Genomic DNA, 12276 nt, shown 5'->3' on the forward strand with positions numbered 1-12276 from the left:
ACGGCAGAAGAGCCAGGCGCGCACCTTTCCTAGGTCCCACCACCGTCGCGCCGAGGGAAAGGCACGCCACTGCCCTCGCCAGGCCAGCCAGAACTCCCGGAAGGACGCCACGAAGCCCGCATCCTCCAGCAAGCTGTTGTTAAAATGCCAATAGCCCGGCCCCAGCCTCTCCACGCAGAGGGAGGCTGTCATGGTGGCTATATGATGGTCAGAAAATGGGGCCGGCCGGATGCTGGAGGAGTGGGCTCATGAAAGATGAAAGCGTGATAAATTAATGCGGTCCAATCGGGAGTGGCGCGACCGATGGGCCTCCACCCGTACAAAGCTGAACGTGGAAGTGTCATCTGGGTGGTGGTCGCACCAGACGTCCACCAGGGAGTGGTGTTCAACTATCTCCTGGAGGATGGCGACGGCGGCCGGGCTCTGCTCGGTTCCCGAGCTGTCCCGTTCCTCAAGGGTGATGTTAAAGTCCCCTCCCAGGACCAGGCACTCCTGAGGATCCAAGGTGCCGAGGAAGGCGGACGCCTGCTGATAGAATTGCAGCCGCTCCGGGCTCGCTGCTGGGGCATAGATGTTGACGAGGTTGACTATGAGCCCCTCCATGCGGACCCGGAGGTGCAGCAGGCGACCCGGATCCCAATAATACTACTCTTCCATGGCCCGGATCCCAATAGGACTACTCTTCTATAGCCATCTGGCCTTGCCCCGTCACAGTCCTTAACTTTAAAGACCAAAGTTTGAAAACGTTGGTCTTAAAGAATGAGTGAATTGACATAAGAAAAGAAATTAGCACATAAGGCTATGTACTTTCCAAATCTTCTCTGTCAACATTTTTATATTATCAAAAAAATCTCTGAATTGGCCAAAAAAATATAAAAAAATTAATAAATATAGAACTAATGTATGCTTATTTCTGAAAATGAAGGGAGACACACAATGTAAGCACAAACACACATACTCATGTAATAAGAGTTCCTTTTGAAAACAGTTATGTTAAAAATGGCTTAATAGATAACATGTAGTGAGAGTGTTGAAATGTCCATTCAAGTTTTCTACAAATAAAAAAACCACACGATTGTTAAAATAATCCAAATGTACAATACATTTATCATCCCCTCAGTGATGTGGCATGTCAATTCTTGGCCTGATTTTGCTTTCATACTAGTGCGTATGAGGAGTAACTCCACTGACGTCAATGAGTTACACTGGTATAAAACAGCTTTGCGCTGCACATTGAACCCTCTGTTTGCAAATATTAAGCTTTAGCCATGCTAAAATGCAATGGTGTTGGCTGTGATTTAAGACCTTGAATAGAATAGAAATGTATGTACAGATTACACACACAAAACTGTGTTAAAAGAACTTTATTAAGATTGCCTGTGCAACCTTAATTCAGCCTCCTTCTGTGTTTGCATTACACGATCATATACTATGTTTTACACTAGTCCCTTCCCCTCCCTGGCTCCTTGTCCTAATCCTATTCTCCCCACCTAGCCAGTACCAATCTACACGGCTCAGGCTTCTCATCCCAGTCTCAGTCTCCTTGCCCTACAATCCTAGTCTCCCTTTGCAGATTCCTGGTCCCCTTGCCTAGCCATTCTCAGTCCCTTTCACCTTCAGCTCCTAGTTTCCTTGCCCAGACAGTTCCACTTCTCCTTTTCAGCTCCTCATCTGATCAGTCTTTCGCCCCAACCCTGGCGTCCAGTCACCCTACCTCAGTAGCTCCCTCTCCCAATCTCCCTCCCCGGCTCTTTGTCCCAGTCTTGTTGCCTGGTCAGTCCCAGTTTTCTCCCCATACCCTGACTCCTTGTCAGATCTGTCTATTCCCCATAACTACTTCCTCCACCCCACTGGTTCTCAATTCCAGTCTGCTTGCCCAGGCAGTCAGAGTTTCCCCCTGGCTCCCAGTCCCAGTCTCTACTCCCAGCTCCCAGTCTCTTTACCTAGCCAGTCCCAGTCTCCCCCCACTTCAGCTATCAGTTCCAGTTTCCCTCATTCCTGCCAACCTCCAGTCCCAGTTGCTACCACTCATACTCCTTTTCCCTAACTCATACCATCACTAACCTCCCACAGTTCCAGCTCTTGGACTCTACATTCCAATCCAGCAGTTTCCTCCTCCACACTGCTTAGGCATGAGTGGGGGATGGTTTTTGGGAGCACAGGAGAGACAGGCTCCTTGTTCTCAGTTCAGATGCATGGACCTGCAGCTGCTGAGAGCTACGACTGCAGGGAAAGTCATGCTTAGTTCCAGGCAGCAGCATGCCCAGTGTGGACAGCATCTTTGGGGAATTTAGCTGCTAAAATCTAAAGCCTGGATCCCCAGTGATATCTAGATGCCTATCTCATATTTATTTCAATGGGAGTTAGGTGCCTAAATACTTTTAAGGATCTGGGCTTAAGTCTCTACTGTGAATTATAATTTTTTAAAGGCTTTTAACTTGGCCAAATTTGGGTGGATTTTTGCAGGGATGGCAAAAGGCACATCCCTGACACAAAGCGTTCCTGCAGCCCCTGCCAAATGTCAAGTCCCTGCTCTAAAGCCTGGTAGCACTAAAACTATTTAAAAAGAAAAAAGTTGCCAGTTTTCTTTGAACAGGACAAAACAACATTCTCCCCCCCCCCCCCAAGTCCCCCAGCCTTGTTCTTGGAAACAGCTGAATCATTTTGGCCGAAATTAAAATATAATATATGTCCTCCTGAGGCAGAAACTTTGGAAAAGTTTAACCCAAACAGATAAAGTTTGGCAAAGATATAAGCAACAGACAGCACGATCTTACAAATGGCAGTGTGGAGCAACTTTAATGTTAGATGGTGATACCAGCCCCATCTGTAATGCAGCCAGTTTACATGAAATCGCCACTATTGAGACATATACTTAGTTAACAGATTTTAGTAAACTATAGACACTGTCCCAGGAAAATTAGGTCTTAGCATTTGCAACTAGCCTGCTAGTCATTTAACTAGGCGTGCACTTCCATATACCTGATCAGAAGACTTACACTGAAAATTTTAATGAATAAATTAAGCACATTTAAATGCATATACACAGTTGTGTGTGTGTAACTTTAAAAATCTGACCACATCAGTTTTCAATTTTATGATCAGTCTTAAAGAGAAATATTATAATAGCAATCAGTAAAGAATTCAGGAAAATAGTTCAGAAATTATTCGGGACATAGTCAGATTCCAGTTTTCTGTTAGAAATCATAAGATAGTTTCCAGCGCTTGTATCATTGTGCAGTGTATTTGTTTTTGATGTTTTAAAAGATAATTGAGATGCTAATTGTGTAGACAAGGATATACAGTTAGAACCCCACTGATGATGCATTGAAGATAATTGTCCTCTACAACTGTAGAATGAAAAGAAACAATATAATTTGCATTTCCTTCAAACTGCAATTAAGCTTCAAAATCAAGCCAATTTTCTCCAGTAAAAACCATAAATTATTCCTTTTTGTCTGCATTGTTCAGCTTCAGGTTTTCTGTGTACTGGAAGGATCCTCTGTGGTACTTTTCAGCAACCTTGATGCCTTTGATTTAGTGCCCTCTTCTGTTTGATAGTGTCAGTACACACGAAGCCAATGGTTTGTTGTCTTCATTTAGCCTAAACAGAGACAATGCTACTAAAAACTATAGGGAGTGGAAACAGGCTGAAATGTTTTAGAAGTTGAAAACTACAAAAGCACTAGATATAGGAAGAAAAGCTCCACTAGAAAATTCTATTGTGGAAAAAGCCATGAAATCATTGCAAGCCTGTATGTCCCTTTTTTTTAAGGTAATTACAATCCTTCAGAAAATGCCCTTTTTTGGAGTAATCTTTGCTGGCTATATATTGCATACTTGACAAATGTTTGGGCCTTCTCCTTTTCCACTTGGTCTCTCCAATTTATTCCTATGTCATTTTCGTTTGTTTACTTGTTTGCAGAACTGCAGAATTTTTGCTGAGACAAATTACAACTGATACCACCTACTGAGCTGAGCCAATGAAGCAGTAGCAATATACAGTACATTCCTTGGTGGGAGATGTGGGTTCATGTTTATATCATAACTGAAGTAAGGAGGCCACAGGTATTTGGAATGGGGAAAGCTAATCACCAGTACACTACCAACCCTTTGAGATATTTAGGAACTCTTAATCTCTACATGAAGCTGATAACTTGGGGTTTATGTCCAGCAAAATATAATTAGTTGGCCAAGCACAGCAAAGTCCTACATGCAACTTAATGGTATTTTTCTGTTTGTCTGTATGTAACATGGTAACTTTAGAACACTGAATCCAATCAACTACAAAATTTCAGGGAATGTTCTAAGCATTAATGGGCAGAACCCTATTGAATTTGGTAAAAAAAAATGGGGAAAATGGGACCAGCTCCTTGTGTCAGGTTAGCAGACCAAGCGGTTTCATCCACATCTGTAAGTGTCTGTAGATCAAAGAACTGGTTCATGGGATCCACTAACAGTTTCTGGCATAACAATACTCCAGATCAGCTCTCCTCACCATCCCAATGTTTAAAATGTTGACAGGTAAAAATAAAAGAAATAAGAACTGGTGGAGGAGAAGGAGGGGCATGGTGGGGACCCAGGAATAGGGAGGCACAAGGAATAGGATCCACAAAGGTACTTAGACACCTAAGTCCTGTTTTTGGCCCCACTATAATCCACAAAACTCCCTCCTGGCTACTGCCTATTCCTGTAGGTGCCTAAATTCACTTGGTGTCTAAGTTTTTGCCTCTGTGCATGTGCACTGCAGTCTCACTCTGGATGCCCAGATGCCTATCTCCTGCCACACAAACTGGGAAAGATAGGTGTGCAGCTGCCCAAGTCGCGTGTGGGTGGGGGGGGTGCAATCCACTAGGTTTGCTGCCTACGGGATTGAGCCTCTCAGGTGAGTTTATACAATAGCTGGTGCAGTGGGGAGGAAGGACCTCCCTTGTAATCCTTAGTGGACAGGGTACTTACCCAGGATGTGGGAGACTCCCAGTCGAAGTTCCCCCTCTTCCTGAGGGGGAAGAAGGGATTGGAACAGGAATCATCTACCTCTCAAATGGGTGCCCTAACCACCAAGCTAGATAGTCATTCAAATGCTTTCTTTAGCCCAATTAATGTTTAGATAGACCGTTGTTTAATTTAAGTGGACCAACTTCAACAGAGATGGAGCCCCACATCAGAATATCCTATAACCTAGTGATTAGGGCACTCACCAGACTGCAATGAGTAATGTGTTTAAGACATACAAAAATCAAGGCTAGATAAGACCACCAAACTTATTTGGCTGATGACCTGACTTTAACTTGGAGGAGATGAAAAGCTAATGCATTAACCCACACCAAAATGTGCCCTCAGCTATTTTTTAATATTTTTGGCTATTTTAAGGATTAGGTCTTGGATGACCTCATTCTAATTGTTGCCCGCAGGCCCTTTTATAGGCACAAAATGGATCAATTCTTGGTGTTCATGTTATATTGATCCTTAAGGAATAATAAAATGATGCTGATATATACCTGAACATAAAGAGTAGACAGAGTTATAATACAGTATTTGATTCTGTTGGTATTGGAAAAGTGATGGTTAAGAGAAAATAATTTCATACACTCCCAGTACAAAGTACTAACTCATTATTGCTTGTAAATCTGCTAATCATGCCATATCCTAGCTGAATGTCTTTTCTATTGATATGCATGAGATTTAAATTTGATTCTCACTTGACTACCAAAGAACTCAAAATAAAGCAAGGAAATGCACTCTGCTCCTTTCAGAGAGTGTTCTGAGTTACTAAACACTAACCCTTCCAGTTAAACAGTAGCATTGATGAGCCCCAAAGGTAATCCCATCCATTCTTTCTTAGGGGGAAAGATGCTGGGCGAGATTCAGGGCAGCAGATTCTGTGCTTTCTATTACCCATGTTGCCATGCCCTAGAAAGCTGCCAGATCTGGTCATGTTCCTTATTCCAATCTACTCCCTCTCCTAAACTCTTGTCCCCTCTCCATTTGAATCAGGCAGCTTCTCCTCCATGCTGGCTGGTCATTGCAAACACAGGAGAGACAGGCTCCCTACTCTCAGTTCAGGTGCCCGTGCCAGGATCTGAATCTGGATCTAATCAGCCCATAGCATTCCGGAGCTTTATTGCAGGGAAAGTTCTGCTCAGCCCTGTGCTGGAGCATGTCCAGCGCAGATGGAATCTTCAGAGAATTTAGTGGCTAAAATCTAAGGTCTGAATCCATAAAGGGACATAGGCGTTGCAATGCTCAGTGTCACAATGCTTAATTGTTAGACACCTAGAAAATCACAGGAACAACATTGTGATCCACAAAACCTGAATTACAGGTTTCAGAGTAGCAGCTGTGTTAGTCTGTATTCGCAAAAAAGAAAAGGAGTACTTGTGGCACGTTAGAGACTAACAAATTTATTTGAGCATAAGCTTTCGTGAGCTTCAGCATCCGATGAAGTGAGCTGTAGCTCACGAAAGCTTATGCTCAAATAAATGTGTTAGTCTCTAAGGTGCCACACGTACTCCTTTTCTTTTTTGTGAAAATGTGAATTAGGCACCTTGGCTCCCTATACAATGAATGGGGAGAGATAGGAACCATAGAATGTGATCAACAAAAGCCAGCAAGTCATCTAAATTAGTCAATGGGAGATGCCAATGACAGGGGGAATGCTGTTCCATTGTCTATAAATACTTAAATAGTAATGGGCCGAGTGAGAGAGAGGCACCTAGGAGGTGGGAGACCAAGGTCCAGTGTCCCCTACTCCAATCACTCTTTCATTAATTATCCACAGTGGAACAGCTTACTCAGGAGAGATTGAGAGAGCCCCATATCAGAATAGCGCATAGCAGCATAGTTAGATCACTCCTGAGTGGTGGGAGACTCCTGTTCAAATGCTTTCTCCCCGATCAGCCAGAGGGGGCAATTGAACCTTGGTCTCCCACATCCAACGTGAGTGCTCTAACTACTGCGCTAAAAGTTATAGGAAGACACCACTGCCACTGCTGAGCACACGTACCTGATCAGCTGCTGCCTGGAGATGGGTGAGTGAGTGAACTCCTATTTCCCCCCAATCTGTGGATCACTTTGGGGCTTAGGCAGGAAACAGGCATCCAGATGCCTAGGGTGAGGCAGCAGCTCATGATCCCAGTGGCAGAAACACAGGTGCCTAGGGAATATTTACCCTGAAAACTTAGGCACCTGGAGCAGCAATAGTTTTGTGGAGCCTAAGATTGGGACCAAGATTTAGCTGCCTAAGTAACTTTGTGGATTGGTGCCTGAGTCTCTATGGAGCACGTGCAAACTATGATTTTTCAAAGGCTTATAACTTGGCCAAATTTGGGTGGGTTTTGACAGGGGCTGCCAAAGGCATGTCTGTCACACGAAAGCCACCCCCTGCCAAATTTCAGATCTTTGTTCCAAGCAATGGAGGTGCTAGAGCTTTTCAAATAAAAGTTTACCAGAGTTTATTTAGATGGACAAAACAGCATGTTTTCCCCTGACCTCACTCTCAGAAACAGTTGAACTGTTTTGGCTGAAATTTTCCACAAATAAATAAAAATAATCAGCCTGAGGCAGACAACTGGAATAGAAAGTTTCAACCCAAATGGTTACAGTTTGGCAAAGATATAAATCCACTGAAAACAGGGCCTCAGAGTATTACATAGAAAGACTGTAAGCTTTCTGGAGCAGTGTCTGTCTTTTTGTTTGCTGTTTATACAGCGCCTACCACAGTGAGGTCCTGGTCTATGACTGGGGCTTGTAGGTGCTATGGCAGTACAAACCCAGAGTTAACTCACGTCTGGGCAGTCAGGGTTAGCAAAGCCAGGGTCTGAGTGTCCACACTGCTAAGCCACCTGTCCTACCTGCGTAGTCACATCGCTACTGGCACTGCCCTAACCCAGGCTAGGACTTCTGGGGGCATATCCCATGGTTCAGCTGCACTAAGCTGCGCCACTCTAGGAATTGTTTCACAGCGTGTTGTGGGAGAACTTGTCTGTGCTTGCCTTCCCCCTGTGCAGAAGGACTCTTAGCCTGTTAACTCAGTAAACTGAAGCACTTCTAGACACTTGGAATGTGGGTTTAAATACTAAACTGGTGTACATAAACTGATAGGTGACTTCCAGTGCAGAAGAAGGGATAGGTAGAAGGGCAGGAAAATATGGCCCAAGAGAATTGTGGGAAGGCATTGGAAGACTATCAGTACCCATATTAAATAACTGGTTTACAGCCTGCATCCATACTGCAAAGTACATGGGTTACAGCCCAAGTTCAAGCAGAACCCAGGCTCTAATCTATACCCTCAGCTGGGTAAGTTAGCTCGCGTTCAAAGCACCTCCAAACCCAAATAAAAAGTTTTATTTTATTTAATTTATTTATTTATCTATCGGGGACTCAGGGCTAAAGCCCAGGCAGGAGTCCAGGTTAACCCTACAGTGAAGGCACAACCAACACTTCCAATTAGAAAGATAACCTTAATAATAGGCAGTACTACCAGCTCCACCTATAAGTGTTTTTAAAAATAGGTGGGGGAAACCTTGGTGCATTACTGTGGTATTAATAATAGTTCACTGTTTTGATAGAAAGGTCAAAGACAACCATTAAATGATTCTGACATTAACCTTCACTTTAGTTGAGGTTTCTCCAAAATCTCATTGTTAATTATGTTTGTGGGACTTTGGTAATTGATGTATCAAGACATACCAATGGAAGTCATCTCTTACACAGCAGCTCAGCCAGTATAGACACCAGATATTAATGATTCAATTAACAGCACATCACTGTGGTAATTTGCACATGTATAAGTAAGGAAATTTTATAGACACTCCAAATTCTCATAATCCATCATTTTTCAAGGTCTAGTTCATCCTTTCTTGACACAGCCAAATGCACAGATGTATACAGAATATCTCATATATTTGTTAGAATTGCAGAAATGCCTGGTTATGGAGACTCCATAGTTAGGGTAATGTTCAAAAATAGGGCATAAATTCCTGTTTTTTCTCCAAAAGTGTATTGCCAGTTAATGTGAAATTTAAGACTGGGTTAGTGTTTTTTCTCTTTGAATTTTCTATGTAGTTTTTAGAGTAGCAGCCGTGTTAGTCTGTCTTTGCAAAAAGAAAAAGGAGTACTTGTGGCACCTTAGAGACTAAGAAATTTATTTGAGCATAAGCTTTCGTGAGCTACAGCTCACTTCATCGGATGCATTCAGTGGAAAATACAGTGGGGAGATGATTTATATACACAGAGAACATGAAACAATGGGTGTTATCATACACACTGTAAGGAGAGTGATCACTTAAGATGAGCTATTACCAGCGGGGTGGGGGGGAGGAAGAAACCTTTTGTAGTGATAATCAAGGTGGGCCATTTCCAGCAGTTGACAAGAACGTCTGAGGAACAGTGGTCATTTTAGGGTCATTTTTAGCTGCTACTAACGTTGTAACTGAAAGTTTATATGTACTGTGCTCGCAAGCATGATTGATGAAGTCAAGTACACGATAACACAATCGATTGTGGCAGTGAGGGTGTGGGGGGGAGGATGTGCACAATATTGATTGATTGATGGTGGGGCATGGAAGCCTGATTGTTCTGAGGAGGGGAGGGCAGAAAAGGGCGTTCAAACAGCCCAGTTTGGTTAATGGGGTAGGGCAGGAACACAGAAAGCTGATTGGTTATTTGGAAAGGAGTGAACGTACACAAAACATGATTGATTGATTGATTGATTGATTGATTGATTGGTGTGGGGGCATACAAAAGTCTGATTAATTAGAGGGGAGTTTAGGAGTGGGCACATGCTAGCCTGACTGATGGTGGCACAGCAGTGGAGGCAAGCACACCCAAACCTTATTGATTGATGTGACGGGAGACATAGAAACTTGCTTGAGTGAGGGGGAACAGGCACATGCAACCCTGACCAACGGGGTCAAGAGTCCAGACACACTTAAAACTATCTCTGGAGCTGACTTTTGTGTCAGATTTTTGTCTTACAGCAGAAAAGAGTTTGTGTGCACAACTGCTGGTATGGGAGGGTTCAGGCGGAGCTAATGACAGATAAAATATTTTCCTACTTCACTTGTAGCCCCGCAGGCCACTCATCTCTGTTCATCCACTGCCCACCCCATTAAGCACAGAAAAAACTTTGGAAATTAATGCACAGCATACTGAGTGTCAAGTATCTGGGGTGTTGTTCTTATTAAGACATAGAGAGCTTAATAGTTAAGTTAGTTTTATTTAAATGTTCCCTAACAGCCATCTGAGCCAGCTATAGGCATCAGACTGCCAGGCTGTCTGCCCTCTGCCTTCCAGATGTCTGTGTTCTAAAACCTTAGGGCTCACTCCCACATCCTTACATAACCATGGCAGCTACTCCGTACACAGCACAACTGATTCAAAGCCACAAAATCAAGGTCATGAAAAGTTAAGCCACTTGACAGCAACCATTATTCTGCCTCCTAGAGATGCCAGCCTTCAATTACCCCCTTCAGGTGCCCGTCTGCACGCAATCCTTTACCAAACTACCTTCTCCTACTGCAATCACCTACTACATCAAACATCCACAACTAGTTGTGTTGTGGGAAAATAAGTTGGTAGGGGTGTGTGCAGAAATGTGAAAATGGAGCAGCGTTACAGCTGCTGTGCATGGTTTGTGGTATATGACAGTTGTAATGATAAAGTGAGTACTTATGGGTGAAGGAGTAGAGGGTATGTACTGTTATGTAGCTTATCTTTTAATTTCCTGCCTTTTGTGTGTATAGCAACCCTGCTACCCAGTGAAGTTTTGTGTATTAATATATTAACAATGCTAGCCACTTTAGATTCTATAAACAGGTAGAAGATTGGAGAGCGGGGGGTACAGGACATAAATCCACCAGAATACTCACAGCTGTCTGCTTAGTGAGGGTCTAGTAGCCATCAGACCCTTGTCTTATTTGGAGATTTATCCCTTGATAAAAATATTAGATGCTGACAGCTAGCCAAGACCCCCAGTACAAGCCTATGGGCCCCACTTCTCTGACAGTAGAGGAAGCATTTTCTTTAAAATGGTTCAGTTACGTGTATTAGGGGGGCCCAGACAGGTCATCCTAAACTCCCAAAGTCAGCTGTGGGAGCATCACAGGATTTTGTGAACTGCTCTGTTTACAGACATAATAGAACTTTTTTGTACCTTTCAGATTTGTTCAGTCTCAGGTATTACCATTTTCATGAAAGCACTGCCTTCTGTTGGAGGGGGAAAAGCCCTTCTTTCTTCTCTAAATGTGTTCTGTAATACTTACCACCAAAACTAATCTCATGCAACCAGAACTACCTATATGCTAAGAGAAGCCCTTAACTGGCTTCGCTTGATGCCTAAATACTACACTAATGAGCACCCTCCACATACTCAGAATAGGATCTTATCTGGAGGCAACATGATCCAAACCAACGAGGATCTGGACAGGAATCGGTAAACCTGTGTTCTACTCCCTACTCTACCATTAAGCTGTTGTGTGACTTTGACAAGTTACTTCAGCCACCTAAGTCTCCGTTTTCCTTATCTACAAAACAGGGATAATTATATTTACCATTCTTTGTAAAGCACTTTGCCACCTTCAGATTATAAGCACCAATTATTATTCTTGCTGTTATAGAGAGTGGTGTGATCATATACAAGGATACATTCTATCTTTACATTCTGAAACTTCTTTTAAGTGCTTTGCATGTTGTAGTTTGCTATTCTATATAGAGCACCATTGTACATACTATGAAATACCATCACACGTCAAATCCATAGCTATCCAGGTGTTTTGGTAGGCAGTACTGTATGTTGTGCTAACATGTAGTCACAGCAAGGCTTTACAGTAGAACCCTGGATTTCTTGTCACATAGGTTGCAGAAACACTATGGACATATTTTCAAAAAAAGAGCTATGACAAGAAGCAGCTGTACAATTTGCACTGGAGTGATTAGATTCTTTAGTTTGGTTAAAAAGCCTCTGGAAACCATAAACAAGTCCTGGATTGAGCCCTGCTTCTAAGGACTTTTCTTCTTGAAGGCTGACAGACTTCTCACTCTTGTGAAAGAGCAGCTTCAGAAAGCTACTGAGCATTCTCCAACACCCACTTTTTGAGAAGTACAGTCAGCACTTCCTGAAAAATAAAAGTATGAAGTCTTTTTTTAATTGGGAATGAATGAAAAGGATAAGAGGGCACAGTAAATGTAACGTTTAAAAATAGGTACAGCATGTTTAACATTTGAAGTAAGTTAGGGTACAGATCACAGCCACAGAAATATCAGATTAAGACTTTT

The 12276-nt window shown here is 42.9% G+C and overlaps 1 protein-coding gene across 1 annotated transcript in view; it reads left to right on the forward strand.

Annotated features, from left to right (window-relative positions):
- Positions 1 to 12276, forward strand: part of LOC122459857 — a 46248-nt gene that overhangs the window by 21615 nt on the left and 12357 nt on the right. The window contains exon 3 of the mRNA XM_043513277.1: positions 3926 to 4061. Coding sequence (XP_043369212.1) covers positions 3926 to 3974 — 49 coding nt within the window. The 3' untranslated portion in view covers positions 3975 to 4061. The remainder of the gene's footprint in view (positions 1 to 3925; positions 4062 to 12276) is intronic.

The sequence above is a fragment of the Dermochelys coriacea genome, chromosome 4 (assembly GCF_009764565.3).
Source record: "Dermochelys coriacea isolate rDerCor1 chromosome 4, rDerCor1.pri.v4, whole genome shotgun sequence".
NCBI classification, from domain to species: domain Eukaryota; kingdom Metazoa; phylum Chordata; order Testudines; family Dermochelyidae; genus Dermochelys; species Dermochelys coriacea.